The sequence below is a fragment of the Tribolium madens genome, unplaced genomic scaffold (genome assembly GCF_015345945.1).
Source record: "Tribolium madens isolate multiple individuals breed KSU strain unplaced genomic scaffold, Tmad_KSU_1.1 Scaffold_11;HRSCAF=98;Tcas5.2_LG3b, whole genome shotgun sequence".
NCBI classification, from domain to species: domain Eukaryota; kingdom Metazoa; phylum Arthropoda; class Insecta; order Coleoptera; family Tenebrionidae; genus Tribolium; species Tribolium madens.
In genome coordinates, this window is record NW_025400975.1 from 7641620 (window position 1) to 7664629 (window position 23010).

Here is a 23010-nt window from a genome sequence, read left to right on the forward strand (position 1 = left end):
TTGTAACAAAAATAACTATTTTAGGTATTTTATTATCGAGCCCAAAAAAAGCTCATTTTAGGGACTTAAGTAGTTCGTAAAGTACCGATTTATATTTACAAAAATAGATAGATAAGTTCGCAAAAACGTTTTAGGTAGGTACGTGTAACTAACAAACAACATTTTTTTTAATAAAACTCCCAAAAACACTTTCACACCTTTTATTATTTATGATTAATGTCATTAGAGCAAAAATTTCTCAAAAATAGTAATGAGTTCCAAATTTTTATCAAAAATAAAACTATTTTGCACTATTTTACTGAGTCTGACAAAGACTCAAATAAGTCGGTAAATTTTTTTAGAATATAAAATTTAATACTTAAATAAAAGAACAAATGTTTTCTATAAACTAATTCATTTAGATGTTTTTTTTACAATGTGCGTGAATAAGAAAAATCTTTTTTCTATAAATGTGGAACTAAAAAATAGAGTAAAAAATCTACTGTGTTTATCCCAAAAACGGAGCATAGTAAATGAGTGCAAAAAGCCAACATCCGGAATGACATCCTCATTCACTCTTTTCTAAAACATTCATTGCAATTTATATTAATTAACACGGTAGTATAAGAAAATAATTTGAAAGACACCGATTTAGCTATGAAAAAGCAGTTGCAACTGCATTCCATAGATGAAGTCTAAGCTAACCTACTGCTATAATAAGAAAACTGTTTGGTTATGAACAGGATCTAATTATTTAAAGTTCAGAGTTAAATACCTAAGTCCTCGTGAAGAGCTTCTATTTGATTAAGTAATAATCAGGTGTGGTGTGGATGTTGACAGAATAGCGCGGCAACTGTAATTAGCACCCCGAACGTGCAGAGCCCCGCTCTTTAAACTTTTAAATGACCACACGCGCACGTGCTTCTACTTCACGCTCGTGCTATTGCTTTTCTAGTGTCCATAATAATAACCCAAATGAAAATTACCATAAACTCAATATCTCTCATATTCTTATTGGGGGCTGGGTGAATTGCGCTCAGTTTTAGAAACAGGTATAATAAGGGTCGCCAATCCTTAAAACGTAAACTGCGCTCAGTAGCATCTCAACCCACCCATGGGTTGGTGCTTCGAACTTTTAGGGTGCACATTTTAATGAGTACTGAAACACCCTGTATGAAAAGGTATGTTTTAATTAAAAAAAAATAATGAAAGAGAAGCAAATAGATCGATCCACTTTTGGGAAATGTCTATCTTATAAGTTTGACCAAATTTTTTAAAACACTGTTATGTAAACCTATACATATTTGTGTTCAGTAAATGTAAATAATAACCTATTTCGTTTTTGTTTATTTCGAAATGCAAAGTACATTTTTGCAACAGGTTTCCTATTTTCTTTAGCCTGGGAATTTTATTTTTAGTAATCTAATTCTTTACCGACCTGAGCGCAGTTCACAATGTAGTAAAAATTTTCTGAGCGCAGTCCACTGTAGGGATTAAAATGTCCTGCTTGAAGTGAGCGCAGTTCACGCCCTCTTATTGTAATCGACCACTGTCATACCAACAAGCATTCAACTTTTCTTTTATTGTTTGAAGTCATTTTTTAGATGTAATAAGTGAGATTTCAGGAATAACAGGAGAAGGGCGTTAACGACACATAAATGAATAGTTAATTAGGTAAGTGAATTGAAAAAGCTCGGGCGGAAAAGTAGAGACAACAATGCTTTAAAGTAATTATATGGTGGGTAGGTAGATCATAAATTTATTGCTTTCCCTTTGGATACAAAAACAATTGCAAGAAAAATCATTCAAGAAGAATACCAGCAACAACCGCCAATCCAATTACGAGTCAAAAATTATAACGGAAATGACTGTTCTTGAAGTCAGACGAGCAAGAATGCTGCAACCCACCTGATGTAACGTTGTGTTAAGTAGAGCTTGATTTATTTCAGTAATAATTGTATCATTTAGAAATAAACGAAAAATTGGGCTTATCATAAATTAGTTTGGGAAATTTTTTATCACAAAAAGTAAAATCAACGAGATTACAACAGTAAAGGGTGTCTCAGCTTAGACATTCTCGTTTAATTTCGTTCCTAAAAAAATTTTACAATTGTAACTTTAAAAAAAAACTACTCAAAGTTATTTAGGTTTAAGTCGTGCTTGTAAATGGCCATAAACGAAAATGAAGGAAATATCTATGAACGATTCCCACAGATTTTTCGATTTTTTTTTTTCGAACAGGATTGTTAATTTTTTGCAATTTTATCAGATTATCTCCAAAAAAAAACTCATAACTTTTTTTTCGTTGTCACTATTGAATGTCAAATTAAGAAAGTCAGTGTCTACTACCGAGCTTAGTCAAAATAATGATAATCTTGGTATTATTTAAAAATTAAATTCAATAGTATTCTTGTCAAAAAATATCTGGATAACTAAAAAACTTCTACTATTTTTTGTGGACAACTATAAGTTAAGACTCACTCTGTATTTAGTATTTATTCTATGTTGACAATAAACAAATGTCACCTAGATTTGAAAGCTCAAATATCTTTTATTCACAATCACCAATGTAATATGGCGATTATTAACCTTTTAAAGGTTAGAAAACACGTCATTATATCTCATGAGAAGTAATAACATTACTTCTCTTGGACGGTAATATGCAGGATTGACAACGTTAAGATTACAAAAATACCAGGAATTTTTTCTTTCAAATAGTCAAGTTACGTATTAATATTTTGCTAAATTCTTACTTCTGGGGGAGCATACTTGCTCAATTTTAATACCAGATTCACACATTATTTCAATATTTTTTTCGAGATCTCTGAAATGTCAAAAATTAAACGCAATTTGGATGACCTACCACACATGAAATAAAAAATAAATAACAGAAACTAAGAGACAAAGAAAAAAACTTGACGTGGATAAATTCAAAACTCGAAAAAAATGATATCTTTGGTGCCTTTATTTCCACACTAAGCGCAATTATTCTTAAAAAGTTAACAGAGCTTCAAAGGCGCCAGCAAAAAATTACATTTCTTAGGTTTTAACGGTCCGTTAACAAAGAAAATAATGCTTTATTATTCATGGTCCAACTGGTGTAATTGCGTTTAAACTAACTAAAGTTGCTCAAAGTATGAGAAAAAAGCAAAATATTTTTAAAATTTAAGTAAAGAACACATAAAAGTTTTCATTCTTAAAACCGATAACTTTAAAGTTCAGCAGAAAAAATAGTAACAGAGTCTCCTTCTCAAAGATGACAATTGAAGGGGTGAGTGGATAAAGGTGTTATGTAACATTTTGAAAACTGGTATTTTCTTTAAAACATTTTTTTTCGAAATATTCTTTTATTGAAAAAGACTTTTGAGTGTTGGTTTCCATTAGGAATGTTGAATAAACAGTGGATAAAGGTGACAAAATATGTTTAAATAAATAAACAAATAAATAATAAATGTTTAAAAAAGCAAAAATTAAAGAAAAAACTTTGTTTAAGACTTAAAAACGCAACTAAATGTTTGAAAAAGCAAAAATAACATCATTTTCGAATTAATTATGTGATTTTTCGGCTTATTTTTGCCGAAGTTTTGTGCTTTTGATTGAAAAATCTGCTAAAACGTTTGGAAAAGCAACCAGATGATTTTTCGGCTCAAAAACATGCTTAAACTCTCCAAAGAAGCAAAAGTAATTTTAGTTTCGTGATAGTTTATTCATTTTTTACCTCATTTACGATAAAAGATTTTCAAAAAATTGCGATTCTGACTAAAAAACGTCCTAAAACGGAAAAATAGTATTATTTTTGAACAATTTTTTAGCACAATGTAAAAAAGTAAAAATAACACCATTTTTGAGTAAATTTTGCGATTTGTGACGAAATAATTTTGTAAATTTTGAATTGAAAAACATGCTAAAACGCCCAAAAAATCATAAAAAGGATCCTTTTCAACCCAATTTGGTAATTTTTCAATATGTTTTAACAGAATTTTACAAAAAAACGTGATGTAAGCAGGCAAAATTCATTATTTTTCACTTAATTTGGTGACTTTTCGCTATATTTTCGTCTAAATATGTCGAGATAATTCCGTCTTTTATTGAAAAATATGGTGTTAATATGGAAAACCGTTTTCGAAAATTTGATGAACTAGCTTCAAAATTACACCTCGTAAACAAGAAAAAAAAATCTTTTAAATGAGAATGTTATTTTTCGGGACAGCATAAAGTGGATTTTTTTATATTGTGCCGTCAGAATTTCATTTATATTATATAAGTGTTTTGTTAAACTTGAAATATTTTTATAAAGCAAAGTTTATATTAGAAAATAAAGCTTGTTTTTTGGTACATAACAATTTTATCAATTTTTTAATAATACAAACTAATGCATTATATAGTGGATGAAGGGGTCATGTACATTTGATCGTTAAAAAATATATAAAAAAAACATAATTACCTCAGTTTTCTTATAACAAGGGAACAATATTCACATATGCCTTTATATATCATGTGATTTTGTTTACCAAAAGCAAATTGGAAAAAAGTACCAGAAAAAAAACTTTACTACAAAAAAATCCTGCAAAAATTTCTTGAAATTCTCAAAACATTGTAATAAGAGTCATGGACAAAACCAGCAGGATCCTTGCTCGTTTAATCATGAATTCCTGCTACGTGTTACTGTCAAACACATAGAAAGCAAACCATTTAATAAAACCTTGAAAAAAGGGCTCACGCAGGCTAAATTTCATGACTTTACCAGGCTTATTATATGCTTAACAGACTGATTAATTATAATTATGCATATTTCATGAACGTGATTCGATAAATTAGCAAACGCTTAGCCATCACATTATTAATTAAAATCAATTGGAGCAACGTTCTTATGGAATCAGGGCCGTACCCAAGGTGGGCGGGGGGTACTAGGGGTTCAATGTACCAAATTTTGAATTTTTTTTCTAAAATGATTTCGGAAATATTGAAAAAAAAACCTATTAAAAGACGCATTTTTCGATATATGTTCATAGAACATTTTTGTTTTAAAAATGAATATTCTATCTCCTGTTTAAATTTGTAACAATAAAAAGCATTAAAAATATATTTTATTTTTTGTTACTTTTGTGAGTTAATTTGAATTTTTTATGTTTAATTAGGATCTCTTATTTTAATTTAAAATAAAAACGTGTCCTTAGAGATTTTTGATTTTTAATCCGCCTTCTTTCATTTCATTTTCATGGACCAACAAGAAACCTCCCCCCCGAAATAAAATCCTGGTTACGGCCCTGTGTGGAATAAGATTCAGTTCCATCCAGAGCTGCTTGAATGTTGAACAACACCAAAAAGAAAAGATGCTTTCCGTTGTGTGAAATAGGAGGGGACTAGGCGAAATATTTGTTTAATAGTGTCCTGCATTACCGGAAAAAGGTCAACAAGCGTACAGAGATCGTGGAGAAGAGGGGCTCTTCTGCAGGTGCGAGAGTGGAGAGCGCATTCCTGAGCGGTGTGCGATCACGACCGTCTGGTCAAGGTAGGCCTGGCCACATTCCACAAGCGACTTGACCCTTTTACTTCACAAGATCCGCTCAAGCTCCTGCTGCTGCTGCTTCCAGCTAATGGTATAACTTCTTACAAGATAGCTCTAATTTAGTTTCGGAATATGCCAAACAAAACAATGAACCATTGTTCTGGTTCTGATCACGTTTGGAAAACCCATTATTACCATTATTATTTATGTCACACAACCCCACAGTATGCATAATGAACGAGGATTAACTAACTACCAAAAACTGAAGCCAAAATTTTTGCGAGCGAATGCGAGAAGAGAAGCATCATTTATCACGGCCGATCATCCTATTTTATAACCTCTCACTTTCAAATTATTAAACTCCACACTTGCGGGATCCTTTGTGTCTCGAGCCGGTGCGACCACTGGCGCCTGGTTCTTCGGCCTCTCCCATATTCGGACAGTTTGCCCTGACAGGGTGCCAGCATTCATAAACTTCAGCACTTCAACACTTTAGGTGGATACAGGTAGGGCGCATCTGCAGACTCTTCGTTAGCACAAAGCATTCGCATCGAAGATTTCATCGCGTTTTTATATAAAAATATTCAAGTTTTCCAATGGTCGGAAAATTCTTTCTTTTCCACTGTGGGTCTAAAGATCGTTCTAATAACAGGGTTCAAGCCAAAGAATCAAGATTTCCTTTATTTCTCTTTACTTTCATTTCAGATACGAAATATTAAGAAACGTTCCATGTTAATAAAAAAATAAATTTCCATCGACTAAGTTACTCTTTGTACAGGATGGTCCAAAAGATTAGAAACGATTTTATTCCGGCAAAGCTATCAATTTTTTTGGCAAATAAATTTAATAAAGTGTGTAATGGCTATAAAAATACTATTCAAAAAAATAATAATATTAACTTATTGTTTATACTTACAATTTTTGCTTGTTACAAGAATTGTTGCTGTGCAATTTTTTTTTGTTAAAAATTTTTTTGACTTTTTGATTTTTTTTGAATAAACTTCCAGGTTTTTTTTGGAAATAATAAATGTTTAAAGATTGTAAAGGAACAATGCCAAAATATTTTTTATTTTAATAAATTGTTTAAACTTTGAGATTACCATACTAATAATGTTTTTATTAAATAAAAACGGTTTTTTATTTATTGTTTTACAAAATAAATATTTCTGTACATTTATATTCCGGTAAAACAATAAACAAAAAACCGTTTTTATTAACGAAAAAAATTATTAACATGGTAATCTCAACTAATTAATTAAAATAAAAAATAATTTGGCATCGCTTCTTTAGAACCTTTAAAAACAATTATTAATTTATTTCCAAAAAAACTGGTAGTTCACTTAAAAAAAGTCAAACATTTTTTTAACAAAAAAAGTGTGAGGTTTACAAAAAAAATTGCACAGCAAGAATTCTTGTAACAAGCTCGTTGTCTAAAAAAAATTGTGGTAAGTTTCCATTTAAAAAAAATGTTACTATGTATATCTCGTAAGTATAAACAATTAATTAATACTCAATTTTCTTTTTGAATGGCATTTTTATAGCCTTTGCACATCTATAAATTTATTCGCCAAAAAAATTGATAGTTTCGCCAGAATAAAATCGTTTCCAGATTTTTGGACCACCTGTATAGTGATGGTCTGTGAATTTCGTCCATACCATTCAGATTAAAAGTGTAAATTATTCTTTAACTTTTTCTAACCTTGTTTCAGAATTTTGATTAATGCTTGTCATGTTGACAGAATGCTCGTTGCTCCTTGCTACTTTTTACCTTTGTCCTTTTTGAAATGGTAGTTCTTGGTATGGCCAAAAGTCTTTGTACCAGGGAGATAATTTGTATTTCAAACGCTGGCATGTTCGAATTTGATTAAATTTGACAATACGTATTATCCGTTTTTTTTAAATAAACAATTGTCAGTGTTAAAATCAGAAAGAATTTTCGTTGTATGGCTTTAATTGAAGAAATTTATGAACTATAGATGTTTTGCTCACCCCAAATCTGGGTACGAAATGTAGATTTAATTTCTCAATTTTCTCTTTTAAAGCGATAAGAACTACTTCTATACCTGATTTTGATACTGACAATTGTTGATTATATTTGAATGTCGCAGTTATGATGACAATAAAGCACAGTGAATTTTAGTGAATTCACGGAAATTGGGTGGAAATTCACTGTCCAGCACTCTACAAATAATTTCAAGTTATTTTTATTATTTTTTCAACTATAGTCCAAATTTACACATTGTTTCTAAAGGTTTTATCATACTGTGAATCGAGAAAACCAAAAAATTCCTCCTATAAGGTAAATTCAACATTTTTTTGCTTTTCTTATTAGATTTAGATCGAAGAATGTCAGAAGGGAGCTAAAATTAACCGGACAACTAAAATTTTGCGATTTTACAATACTTTTGTTATTCTTTGTCGGATTTCGACGAATTTTTGTTTGGCTTAAAGAAAAAACTTTGTAGATCGTTTAATTTAATTTAATAACGTTTCTACTTTTGTCTTCTAAATGTGATACTCAAAAGACGAGGACACTGCTTTTTTACTTATTTTTATTCTGATCTGTGAAAATGTTATTGAATTAAATTACAATGTTCTGCAAAGTTCGTTCTTTAAGTCGAACAAAAATTCGTCGAAATCTGACAAAGAATAACAAAAATATTGCAATGAGAAAAATCGTAAAATTTTAATTTAAATTTTGGCGGCCAGTGTAGTTTTTTTTTTTCTAAAGGTTTTATCATAGTATGAGGAAAACCAAAAAATTCAACATTTTCTTGCTTTTCTTATGAGATTTGGGTCGAAGAATGTCAGAAAGAAGCTATTTTCCGCACTTGAGAAGGTAGGTTTTTGAGTTGTTTCGCAGTTGTGTTAGAATTTTGTGATATAAAACACAAGAGCAGCAGGATTATCCCCATTTTTCATGATCTAATTTTCAGTAAAAAGCTACGTTTCATTTCAAAATTCAAAATTGTGTTAATCTTTTTTTTTAATTTTACTCCTACTTTTTTCTAGTGCCTTTAATATTACATATAAGATGTGACTTCTCAATCATTTTTAGGTTTCTACCTCAATAGTTAACTCTTTAATAACTTTTAATAAAGCATTTTCAATTCTGAAAGTTACTAGATTTGACTAAGATTTGAAACACATTTTGATAGCCATTCATTTCTGCTAAGACATTATATGAACATTATTTTTATTGATTACTTTGAAGAAGCTTTCTGCCATGAGCAGCAAGACGGATCAATAACCGAATTCCTGCTGGAAACTCCTGCTATCCTGTTAGAGCACTTCCTGTCTTGCTCCAGGTAAATGTAATATTGCCCCAATTAATTGCTATGATCCTTGTTTTTAAGTAATAAACAAATGGAAGGAAATTTCTATCATAAATTAAGTTCAGGTAATAGCCGAAAATTTCTATTAAACAGCGTAAAAGTAAAATTTTCAGGAAATTTATATCAGGAGAATAGTAAAAGAAGGTTGTGGAAATGTAGTCGGGAAGCTCCGGTGGTTGCGAATTTTCCGGAAAATGAAATGTAACCGGAAAACATGCGAATCAAGGAGCTATTTGTTCTCCTAGTCTATGGAAAATGTGACAACATAAATTTCTTCTAAACAAACGCAAACGCGATTTTTTGTGTTTTTCGGCGAAAAAAATTACGTAAATTCTAATGTAATGTCTTTTTGTCTAGACAAACAAATACGATTCGAAATAAAACGGTTTTTAAAAAAATAAAATCGCTTTATTGAAATTGTGATTAGATTTATAATTACGTGACAGAACAATAATTCAAGTCACAATTTCAATAAAGCGCAGTTAAATGCAACAAATATTTTTTGACATATCAATTATTGTGTGTAATATGTGGTCTAAATAAAAGTTATTGATAATCATTCAGCTATCGGAGTGACGTGCAGAAAGGGAAAGGGAGGCTACATAGTCTGTTGACCGTCTCCGACCCACCCAATTCCAGGAACTCCAAACACTGGCTCAGATATGCACCAACATTCAGATGTTACGTAACTCAGTGGTCTTCTTTCTTTAACATATTGCCACATATAGCGGCAGAGATAAACAGACGGTGTGTTTTACTAACACAATTTAATTCTAGAATGGCCACTTAAGCGTTCTTAACTTAACAAGGGTTAGAATGTAGACAGGGTTTTTGCATAATTCATATTATGAATATGATTTCAGTGTTACATGAACGACATTCCTACTGCAACTGGTATGAAAAGTACTCATAATCCAAAACTAGGTGAAATTTCTTCAAAAACGCCAAAAAAGTGTAATTACACGACGCTAAATTTTCATATTAAAAATTCCTGAAGAATTTGTGTTTTCATGTTTATAAGCAAATATTTGAACCTAAATAAAAAAGGCGTTATATTATTTAAATTCCCCTTTTTAAAACAAGTGTCAATGACAAAATCGCTGAAAGACTGTAAAATCTCCCTAAATCAGGTTTGAAGTTATGTTAGTAATTTTCAAGCGTCAAAAAAACAATAAAAAAGACGATAATGACACAAAAAATGAAACTAACCAAGAGGTACAGAAAAAAAAAAGATTTTTACAGAAATATTTGTAATAGATTTTGAAAAAATACATGAAATATTATGTTATTTCATTAGTATAGTCGGTTTTTCTGTCTGCATTTCTTCATATAATCTAATTTTTCTTATTGTGTTACGGGCCACCCAGATCTTTGCTTTCGAAAACTCATTTAACTTTTTATTTTAAATTTAAATAATAATTAAATAATAATAAATAATATTTTTTTTTAATTTAAAAGAATTGCGGCTGCAGTAGCGCAAGACCCTTTATATCAAAATGGCGGACATACAATTGACTTTTTACGTCGCAAACCTAGTAACCATCAAATAACTAATAATTATTTAAAAAAAACTATAAGTATAATAGATTTCATTGAAATTGGCAAAATGGTTGGCTATCATAACCTCACTTTTTTTAGTGGCAAATTTAGTTCCTTAATATGAAAGCCTTTTTCACATCGGGCCCACTGTTATGCCAATTTCAATGAAATGGATTATATAACAGATTTTCAATACCCTCCTGTAAAAATATATTTTTATAACAAATGGATACTTAGTGACAATCGAATATATCGATTCTTTTTATTATCATAGGAGAAGGAGAAATTTTTAGCCTGACTTTTGGTCTAATAAATAAATAATAATAAATATTATACCTTCCAAAAAAACGATAATCATTTTCAATAAATAAAAAGCATTAATAATAAAACTTTGGGAATGTTTTGCCGCGCAAACTATGTGGAGAAAAAAATTTAACAAGCCTCATATTAGCTCAATATGTTGTAGGTAGGTATCAAGATATCTGAAATTTTTGAAAGATAATTTTTTTTCTCCGAGATTCCAAGATTGTCCATTTATTGAGATTTTAAAAACTAAATAAAAATCTTCATAGTTGGTTAGATCATAATAAAATAAAGAACTTAAGAAATGACAAGGGTTCTAATTCGAAAATTTACCATTTATCTTAAATCATGTTTAAAATAAAAAAAATACATACAAATTTGTTATTTTTCACACAACTATACACCTTTTACGTGACATTTTCCACTCAACAATAAACGTTTTGTGAACACTTGCAAAACCATACCCAACTTAATTTTGAGCTTAATTATCAATTTGATTTTTTTTAAGTTAGCCTCCCGGAATTATACATAAAAACTTTTGTTTTTCTTACAGACGTGATATCCTATATAATCTGTATCTAAAGTTACTTTTATCTCAAACACAAATATCTGTACTCATATTTAAGAAAAAAAATCAAGACTCTTGAGGAATGTTCGAATTACTAATAACAAATGTACATTTTAATTCCAAATTCTACTGTTTATTTTTTTAAGAAAAATATAAAATGTATTGTAGGTAGTAGCAAGACTGCATCAACAGGCGCTTCTTGTTTTATCTTTCATTTATTTTTTTTATTTTCTTAATTTTCTAAATCATTTTGCCTAAAAACAACAGTTTCATTTCTATATTTCAAAAATTTCATAATTAAAAAAAGCCACTTAAAAAAGTAAAATAATTGAAATCTTTATGCAGGGTGAATATACCTAAATTATGGAACCAAGTGTTAATTTTTTAATCATTTGCCTCCAGAAAAAAATTATTAATATGAATTAATATAATATAAAAAATGTAACGGTATTTTGAGGACAGAATTTTGGTTTGTTTTTGAGTTGGGCCATTTTTTGTCAAAATTGCAATTTACGTATTTTTTTTTAATTAAAGTAGATACTTCTAATCCTTAGAACATAACCTTCATGAGAAAAATGCTTTTGTAGTAATAATTTAAAAAACAAAAAAAACTTTCGAAAAATTTTATTCTTGATAAAACATCACATTTTTATAAAAAATAAATAGTTTAAGCAAAAAACGTTTGGTTCCATACTTTTTATTCACCTGGTATGTATTACTCAAAAATAACAGCATATTCGCAATAATTTATAATTTTAAATGTCAGTCATTTTGATGATCACTTAATTTCATCATCTTTTTAATGAAAAATTATGGTTCAAATTCCTCAACTTAAGTGTATTTTAATTACGAGTACTTATTTTAATTATTAAAAGTGCGATACATATTTAGAACTGTCAAAGTGAATTATTATCGGTAAAAAAGTAACTTCCTGTTAAGCAATATGAAATTACTGTAATCGTTAAATAATAAAATTAAGCCACAAATTTACCGAAACATAATTTTTTTCCGCAATTACAAAAATTAAATTACTCTTATAACATCGTCAATTTCACGAAAGAAAGTTTATCAAGAAGCCAGTTTAAAATTTGGTTTGATTTCCTTGATAATTTGTTCCTGTTACACATTATTTCTTATTTTGTTGAATTAAATTAGGCATTCTTGAAATAAATTCAACTTTAATGGCGACTGGTATACAAACCAGATTAGAAACGATTCGAATCAGTCGGCGAAATTTTTTGATATCCAAATTATAGAGGTTAGATGAAGCTGTAACAATTTTGCATACCAATAAAACAGTCAATTAACATTTCTAAAGAAAAATATGCAAGTATCACAGCTAATAACCCACATTTGTCTAAACTGTGATCTTAGGAATGTTGGTACATATTACTACGAGATAAAAAATCTTGCATTTTCGGTGGTGATGGTAAACGAGTATTTGGAAAGCTAGTTTATAAAGCACGTGTTGTATTATTGAAAACAAGGTCGGTATTCAGGTCGCAAAATGATGCAGGAACCAGCTAGACTGCGAGGCTCCTCACCATCACTACTTCTTCCAAGTGAATGAAGCAAACAACCCACACCAATTAAAACAAATTAACGATAGACAAGTTCCCATTTTTTGCTCTGAGAATCAAATTCCGCACCCAAATCGGCCTCCAAATCGCCAGAAATTTTTGGTTTTTTCAACCATTAAGACATACTACATTTTTTTTCTGACATAAAAAAATTTCAATTCGAGTGTGTTGTGCGAAAATGGGCCAAGCATTAACCATAAAATATGCTCTACAACAGCTGTAAAGCTGAACATTGTGGACGTGGAGCAGAGGGGGCGGTGTGAGGTCAGACGTCTTGCGCGGAGGAATGTTCGGCGCCTCGGGCGTAGAATTGAATTCCTGGCCCCCCTGTCGAGCCCCCGCCGGGCTGGTTCATTCATTCACAAGAGTAGACCTCCTACTAGGATAACAACTCCGCATTGGGGCACCGCTACCGACATCTAGCAACCGGGGGCCGAACTCACAGAACAAATGAATGTGGCAAACAAATACAGGAAACTCTTTCAAAATTTCAAAAATCCACTAAAATAAGGGAATTTTTCCTTATTTTTATTTTTTTTTAATAAAAGATATGTGTTATATGCAGAGACTCAATTTTTGCTTTTTCAAAAAAAGGTAGATATTAAATTTTTGATCGAATTAAATGTAATTTTTTTTGTTCTTTAATTTTTTTTTAAATTCAGCCCCTATCAAATAATGTAAATAAGAAATACGCAAAATATATCTTCAAAATATTGAAAAATGTAAAAATGACAGCAAATCGGATTAATCATTTTTAAAACTTTTATCTCTTATAAGTCCTATCTTTCCACTGTATCTGCAGTTGGGTTCGACCGAGGTAATAAAGGCTGGGATTATATGCAAAATGCATATTTGTTATTAAGAGGTATATCAACAAAATTGTAAGTTTTCTATGCATATCTAATGTTTTTTGATTAAAATAACCCAAAAAAAATTCATATTTTGCATATTTTGGCAGCTTGGTGCATATTTTAAGAAATATTGCATGTTTGTGCATATTTTCTTCAAATCACTAATTTCCGATTAAAAATTTCAGTTCAAGTTAAAAATTGGACAGTTTATGAAAAATGATCCGATTACAAAATATTTTAAAGAGAAAACAACCGGTAATTCGTAAGCCAAACTCAAAAAATTAGTACCCTGCTGAGTGTTAATATAAATTAAAGTAATATAAAAATGATCTTATTTTAAGAACAAAGTTTTGTTTTGTTTTTGAGTTATTCGATTTTTGTTGTCTAAATTGCGATATATGCAAAAAATAATTTAATATATTCATGAAAAAAAATTTTTTTTGTGGGTTGCCATTTAAAAAAAAATTGATAATTAATAATTAATAATTTGTAAAACTCAAAAACAAAATAACAAATATTTCGAAAAATTTTACTTTTGATAAAACATCACATTTTTATAGAACTTTATAAATCATCCATTAGTTTTTTCAAAAAATAAATACTTTAAGCAAAAAACGTTTGACTTTTTATTGTTCAAAATTTTGCGTATCGATGCATATTTGGTATATATTGGAGCATATTTCTTAATAATTTTGTGCATATTTTTGTGAAAATGCGTGCATAATATGCGCATATTTTACGATTTTTTCGTGCATGTAATCCGAGCCTTAATCATAAATAACTGACAATAAATGTCACAATTGCGAAATAATCCCGATATTTACTTTATCGTTGAGGTTTTAACACAATTTTTACATCAGTAGGTACCTTTCTAAGGTAATAAATAAAATTAAAAATAATTATCAAAAATGTAGTAAATATATTTTTTTTTGCTCATGTCGATTTTGTAAGATAAAAATCTTTATTTTTATAACAGGCAATTTTCAATAGTAATTTGTATTTGAGTAACGACGTTATAATGACATTTTTAAGAATTGTGAATAAAAAAACAAATTTTTTACGAAATCAATTGTACAAAAACTTGCAAATTAGTTTCCTGCTTATTGTCAAGATGTCAATAAATTGCACTAAATCTGATGATTACTTAATTTTGTCCAAAAATAATAAATTCTTGAAAAAATATTTTGTTTTGTAGTAGTTCATAAAAATAAAGTAACTGGGTGAAAATTAGTTCAGGTGAGTGCAGCTGTGAGGGAAACAGAAGAGAAAGAAGTCATAATTTGCAAAAAATGTAGATATTATTGTCACAACTGAAATATAGTTTTACAACAATCAAAACGTTTTAACAATTATATTAATATTAATTTAATAATAATTGCATATTTAGATAAACAAACAATACAGAGAAAACAATTATAAAACAGTGCGATCAAAAAGTCTTTCTATCACGTAGACGTCCTAATTGAGGACGTATGTCGCATGGTATTTCGTATGTTAGCTAGATGTCAAAAAATTATTTAATAATTTAATGTTTTCAAAAATCTTTCAAACATTAATTAATATTGGAGCAGAAATCTAAAAATTGTTTTAAAGAAAATTGTCAAAATTAACAAAATGTCAAAATAAATGTTTATGTAGTTATAAAATACGATTTGATTGACGACATGTTTTATGGAATGGCATATTGTCAATTTTAATATTATTTTGACAAATGCTTCATAATAATTTCTGAATTTAGTACAATTTCTAATTTAATATTAAAATTAAAAACAACACGAATTTTATAGTTTCCTAAAAATCTCGGACTATTAAATTTTCGCTCGAATTTTAAACTACGACAAAATGTTTCCGAGCAAAATCGTAATATCGCAAAGCGTTCAAAAACAAAATTGTGGTATTAGGAGCCCAGCAGTGCAAAGAGTGACGTACGCTGATTAGAGTGATTACAGTGATTACCATTTTTGCACAGTTTCCAGCCCTTGCTAAAATCATTCTTGCGCAGGGGCCCATGCTAATACATATACCACCCTCCAATAATAATAAATATTCAGTAATATAAAAATAAGTACCAATAATAAATACCATTCTTGCGCAGGGGCCATACATTGTTATGTAACCAAGACTAAAAATTCTTTAAATTTTATGTTGTTTTACTAATTTTGATTAAAGTTACTGAGCGTTTATAATTTTTACTGTGGATTTTTGAACAAATTACAATAAAATACTGTGCGTGCTTTACTTAGCATTTATTATTTTTACTGTGGAAAATATTATATTATACTGATCATTTTTAATTTTTTACTGTGCAAAAATTAATTCAATACTGATCAAAATTGAATTATTTACTGATCGCTTTATTACTCCTAAAATAATAGGAAACTATTTGAATTTCAGTAAACTATAATTCTTGAAAAACTAGAAAAATGTCTATAAAAAAAAGGAAGCAAAGAATGAAAATTACGAAAAGAATTCACACTCAACCTCTGTTATGTGTGTCATGGGAACAGTGATCAAAAAATAGTTTTGCGTGATAAGCAGAATAAAATTTGATGAAAAAAGAACCTTCAGTCGATTATTGTTATTATTGATGCAAACGTGTGAATATTAATGTTAAAAAAATGAAAAAACTGAAAATGAATCTGTTTTGCAAACCCAGCCATTTAAATGATAATAAATAAGACACATGTTTTTGTTGTGAGACATTAATACCGTTTTAGATGCACAATGTAAAAAAAATCATTACGAAAAGGTCATTTCGCTTAATGACATTAAAACCAGTTTAGCTTTTTTTTGAAAACAAAGTGAATCGCAACATTAGAACACGTCTACTAAAAAAGATGACTGCAGACCAAAGCATATATTTACATTTTTGCTTGTTTCACAGTTCGTGACATTATTTTGCTATCCTGCAAAGAATTCTGAATAAAAACCATCAATGACTCAAAATCTAGTCAAGTAACAAGTCGTCATATAGTTTCTGACCAATTAAAACCGTCCAAACAAGTATTTTTGGTAAAAAATTAAAAAACATCGTATGTAACACGGGCCAAATTTTTTTGACAATTTATGTCTATTTAATAATTCTAATGATTTTGTATGTTTTTTCATAATTATTTACTAAAGGTACAAAAATTTTGCCAATAAAAGCCACAAATAACATTAAACATATACTCTCTGGGGTTTTTATGACAATTTTTAAATCCCGACCATTATTAATTATTTCAACTAAGATTTTTTTGTTTGGAAATAGTAGTTACTCATGTATTAGGACTATAATCACGAAGAGAATGTTTACTTGCTCGAGGACCATTATAAAAAATTATGATATTTTGTTCCATTTTTGATTTCCAAAATGAGAAGTTTGAGCTATCTTCATGTTGTTACGAAAATTGTGTTAGACATTGACAAAAATAAAAGTAATGATATTCCTTAAAACTTATTTTATAATTAAGAATTACAAAAAAACACTCAAGTATAGCATTTAAACCCACTCTGAATTATCCTTATTACTTATGTCTCCAAACAAAATTTTTAAGTTTATTTTTTATTTCCAAATTAAAAATCTAAACTACTAAATTTAAACAAACTTTTAAAAAATTATTATTGGCTTGCCTTGCCTCAATTGATTTTACTTTAACACTTTTTCTGTGTTTTCAATTTTTTTTTTAAAGTTACACTAAATCTTGTTTATTTTTTATTTTTGTTTTCCAAAATAGATATTCCAAAAAATTTACCATTTCTGGCAACAATGAAAAGTTTGGTCTATTTTCATGTTATTAGGGACATTGCGTTAGATATTGACAAAACCAAAAAAAGGTCCTTATTAGAATGATTAATTTATTATACTTGTTATTTTATAATTAAAAATTACAAAAAAAAACACCCTCAAGAATGCATTTAACCCACTCTGAATTGGGCAAAGTAAGAAAATCACTTTGCAATAGAATTTACTTATCTACACAATATTTTTATTTTTATTTTATTTAAAAATCGAAATTCTACTAAAAAACAAACTTGGAAAAAATTATTTTTGACCAACCAAGCCTTTAATTTAGCCTGATTTATTTTGCTTTACTACTTTTTTTTTCTCTTTTCAAATTTTTTAAAGCCTTTTTTAAAGCATCTGTTTATTTTCTTTTATTTCTTGTAAATCTTATTTTATTTAATTTAAATTTTAAAATTTGTTTTTTATTTCCAAATTAAAAATTTAAACTACTAAATTTAAACAAACTTTTAAAAAATTATTATTGGCTAACCAAATCTTTTCTGCCTTGCCTCAATTGATTTTACTTTAAACTTTTTCTTTGTTTTCACATTTTTTTTAAGTTACACTAAATCTGTTTATTTTTTATTTTTGTTTTCCAAAATAGATATTCCAAAAAAATTACCATTTCTGGCAACAATGAAAAGTTTTGTCTATTTTCATGTTATTAGGGACATTGCGTTAGGTATTGACAAAAATAAAAAAAAGTTCCTTATTAGAATGATTAATTTATTATACTTGTTATTTTATAATTAAAAATTACAAAAAAAACACCCTCAAGAATGCATTTAAACCCACTCTGAATTAGGCAAAGTAAGAAAATCACTTTGCAATAGAATTTACTTATCTACACAATATTTTTATTTTATTTAAAAATCAAAATTCTACTAAAAAACAAACTTTGAATTTTTTTACTAACCTTTAAGTTATCCTGATTTATTTCGCTTTACAACTTTTTCTTTTTCTGTTTTCAATTTTTTTTAAAGCCTTTTTTAAAGCAACTATTTATTTTTGTTTTATTTCTTGTATTTCTTATTCTATTTAATTCAATTTTTTTTGTTTGTAATAAAGACTTTTATTATTATTATTATTATATTTTTTCGCCATAAACAGAGTCTTAGTGTATGAAAATATCTCCAAATAGTTATTTATGTATCACGACACTAAAATCTTGTTTTTCACATAAATGTGTGTTAAGTTGCCGAGGCGATAGCCGAGTAAATTGAGTTACTCCAGTGTTGCCAGTTTTCTACCACCCTAGAAAACCATGACACAAAATAAAATACATATTTGTAGAATTAAAAACAAATACTTGTTTACATTAAAACAATAATTTGGCAACACTGCTATTAGAGTTCGCAACCCGCAATACACAAAATCGTGCTATAATGAACCACTTTAGTGCCGATTTTGATAAAAAAAAACACAAATAATTCTTACCTGGCACTTTCGAAAGTCGCCGACGTGGAGCTGCCAATGGCCCCAAATCCGACTCCTACCGCTAGCCCCTCAGGAACATTATGTACCGTGATTGCAATAACTAAAAGCATGATTCGTTTCCAATGCCCATGTTGGATTTCTTCAATGTTGGAAACGTCTTCAAAACTCTGTGTACGAACTATTTCTTCATTTTGTCCATTGATTTTATCAGATTTACCTACTGCAAAGCCCGAGATTAAATTAAAACACTCGACAAAACAAAAAACAAACCCCTTCTGCGTTGATGGACTGTGCCCCCTATGTCAGAAAAGCCGTCAATAGCGGTGGAATCAGGCGATGAGATATGCGAGTTGGGTCTGGAGACCTCTCGTCTGTCTTTCCTCGTGCTTGTAGCATGCAATGCTACAACACCCAATTAATCAATTAATTAAAAGGGGGCTGTGTGTTTACCAAGCATCATGTTGGGCGAGTGTACCCCCAGAATTGATATGAGCACATCAGCCCCGTACACAAATAGGGCTCCTAGGAGGAACCCCAAGGCCACCGGTGCGAAAGCATACTCCCCATTCTCCCCATAAATTTTCGACTGTTCGGCCATTTCGATGGCAGGAGACAAGAGAGACCAGTAGGAGGCTGCTGTCATGACTCCTGCTGCGAAGCCCAAGCTGGCATCCAGGAGTTTTCTCTAGAAATGAGTATTTTGGTTGTTGTTTTTTAAGGTTATGTTCTAACCTGTGAGCCTCTGATGATGATGACAAGGGCAGCCCCTGCTGCTGTAAGGCCCCATGTGAATAATGTGCCTAGGAATGCTTGCATAACCGGTCCATGGCCCTGGATCATTTTGGAGGTTTTGTGATCATAAACACAACATTTCGCGGACGGACACAAACTACCAAGGTTTGCCTAGGTAGTTCCAATAACACAACTTCTTGAAGATCACAATCTCCCAAACTATTTGCTTGCACAGGCGCCGTGTCAATAGGTTTGTTTTTATCGAGGTAATGGGTAGGTAAATCGACTTATTTTTCTAATTGCTTTTCTTGTTGGTTTGCTACAAATAACAGCTCCAGGTCAACATAATAAGAAAGCTCAATGTAAATACAATACGTGTCGGTGAAAAAACACAGGTTTGCGCAAGGTCTGATAGTGTTATCATTTTATTTTAATTTATTTAAAGTGTTTCAGTGTAACTTTTTGATACAAAAGTGACAGAAATTAAATTAACTCTCAGATGGAGCAATGCTTATTTTTTCAACTTTAAAATACAGCTCCTAAATATGGACCAAAATCTCATTTATTTCGAAACAAGTAACAAAATGTTTTTTTTTTAATTCATACACTGGCGGACACGAATTTTGAACAATTTGTCATTTTAATGACATAAAAATGTAAAGCGGGCATTAGGCAACTAACCTCACTTTTGGTTTTGTAATTTTTATCCTGATATCTAGAGAAAAAATAACAATAAATCCAAATAATTTATTAAACTCATATAAAAATAGTATTGCTGGTATTATTGTTTCGGAAAATCGACGCCAAAAATTTTTAATTTTAGTTTCAAACGTCAATCATAGTGATAATAAAGCGCGGCTTACACTGACATTTTTTGAAATGATATAAATTTGATGTCAAAAATTCCGTGTCTTATGTGTCTTCCTGTGTTTTTTGCGCATAAGATGTAAAGAACACGAAAAAATGTCTACAAAATTTTAGGTGTCAAGAAATTTTTGACATTTGACTTTTTTTAATCAGAAGCAAAAAAACGTCAAAAATTTTCGAGCAAATTGAGCTACAAACGGACTTTGGTTAGTTTATAACACTTTCCATGGGTTTTTGTGTTATATTATTAAAAGTACAATATAACTGTCAAATCAATAATTTAACCATTAATTTTATTGTTTTGCTGGGACTATTTAGAGTTGAAAAATGTTCTTGTTTAAAATTCTGTACAGTTGCGGAATTAAAATTTCAGGCAGTATTGTCATAAAGTCTAATAACCTCATTTTTTACTCTTGTCATATTTATGTCATTTTGACTTATTTACTTTCAGAAATAGTGATTTGTGGAATAAAAACGGGTAAGCGGGAGATCAAAGCAACACTTAGTTCAATTAATAAATTTCCTAAGACAGACAATTCGTTCAATTAACAATTTTAACAACAACAAAAAAGTTTAATTGTCAAATGTCAGTCATGATGACAGTAAAAGGTAGTTTAGAGTGAAAATTTACAAAAAATACTGCCCGAAATTTTAATTCCGCAAGTGTACAATATAACTGTCAAATTAATAATCTAACCATTAATTTTTGTGTTTTGCTGGGTCTATTCAGAGTTAAAAAAAGTCCTTGTATAAAATTTTGTACACAACTTTTGAATTCATTTTGTATGTATATTTTTTGTGATTTTGTAACAACATGTTTCTTTTTTTAAGTCATGCACTGGCGGACACGAATTTTGAACAATTTGTCATTTTAACGACATAAAAATGTAAAACGAGCCTTAGGCAACTAACCTCACTTTTGGTTTTTGTAATTTTTATTCTGATAGCTAGGAAAAAATGACAATAAATCCAAATAATTTATTGAACTCATATAAAAACACGTATTGTTGGTATTATTGTTTCGGAAAATCGACGCCAAAAATAAATGTCAACTAAAACTTTCAAATTTTCCTTTCAAAAACGTCAATTATAGTGATAATAAAGCGTGGCTTACACTGATATTTATTGAAATGACATAAATTTGATGTCAAAAACGAAAAAATGTCTACAAAATTTTAGGTGTCAAGAAATTTTAGACATTTGACTTTTTTTAATCAGAAGCAAGAGAAACGTCAAAAATGTTCGAGCAAATTAAGCTACAAAGGGATTTTGGTTAGTTTATAACACTGTCCATGGGTTTTTATGTTATATTATTAAAAGTACAATATAGCTGTCAAATCAATAATTTAACCATTAATTTTATTGTTTTGCTGGGACAATTTGTTTAATTAACAATTTTAACAACAAAAAAAAGTTAAGTTGTCAAATGTCAATCATAATGACAGTAAAAAGTAGTTTAGAGTGAAAATTTACACAAAAATACTGCCCGAAATTTTAATTCAGCAACTGTACAATATAACTGTCAAATTAATAATCTAACCATTAATTTTTTTGTTTTGCTGGGTCTATTCAGAGTTAAAAAATGTCCTTGTTTAAATTTTGTACAGTTTTTGTCAATCAACTTTTGAATTCATTTTGTATGTATACTTTTTGTGATTTTGTAACAAGATGTTTCTTTTTTTAATTCATACACTGGCGGACACGAATTTTGAACAATTTGTCATTTTAATGACATAAAAATGTAAAACGGGCCTTAGGCAACTAACCTCACTTTTGGTTTTTGTAATTTTTATTCTGATAGCTAGGAAAAAAATAACGATAAATCCAAATAATTCATTGAACTCATATAAAAACACGCATTGTTGGTATTATTGTTTCGGAAAATCGACGCCAAAAATAAATTTCAACTAAAACTTTCAAATTTTAATCATAATGACAATAAAGCGTGGCTTACATTGACATTTTTTGAAATGATATAATTTGATGTCAAATATTCCGTATACGGTGTGAATCAATCAAAAAAACGCCTTTCAGCTGCGATAGTTGTAACAATAAGAAAAGAAAGTAGAAAAATTTTCTTCTTGTGTTTTATGCGGATAAGATGCCAAGAATACGAAAAAATGTCTAAAAAATTTTAGGTGTCAAGAAATTTTTGACATTTGACTTTTTTTAATCAGAAGCAAAAGAAACGTCAAAAATTTTCGAGCAAATTGTGAGCTACAAACGGATTTTGGTTAGTTTATAAATAACACTTTCCATGGGTTTTTAAGTTATATATGTATATTATTAAAAGTACAATACAATAACTGTCAAATTAATAATTTAACCATTAATTTTATTGTTTTGCTACTTAGAGTTGAAAAATGTCCTTATATAAAATTTTGTACAGGTGCGGAATTAAAATTTCTGGCAGTATTGTCATGATTTGTGGCATAAAAACGGGTAAGCGGGAGATCAAAGCGATACTTAGTTCAATTATTAAATTTTCTAAGACAGACAATTTGTTTAATTAACAATTTTAACAACCAAAAAAAGTTTAATTGT

General features: G+C 29.3%; 1 protein-coding gene across 5 annotated transcripts in view; it reads right to left on the minus strand.

Moving 5' to 3' along the window:
* The window catches only part of LOC123015617 (zinc transporter ZIP11), a 33825-nt gene extending 13701 nt beyond the window's left edge, over positions 1-20124 (minus strand). Inside the window, exons 1-5 of one of the 5 annotated variants that reach the window (XM_044415469.1) lie at positions 19970-20124; positions 19600-19918; positions 19318-19552; positions 19138-19269; positions 18868-19087 (exon numbers count right to left, since the gene is read on the minus strand). In XM_044415469.1, coding sequence (XP_044271404.1) covers positions 18868-19087; positions 19138-19269; positions 19318-19552; positions 19600-19707 — 695 coding nt within the window. In that variant the 5' untranslated portion in view covers positions 19708-19918; positions 19970-20124. Of the gene's footprint in view, positions 1-18867; positions 19088-19137; positions 19270-19317; positions 19553-19599 lie in introns of all 5 variants that reach the window. The other 4 variants (XM_044415478.1, XM_044415461.1, XM_044415497.1 and 1 more) reach the window with 4 other exon arrangements.
* Positions 20125-23010: the final 2886 nt, after the last annotated feature.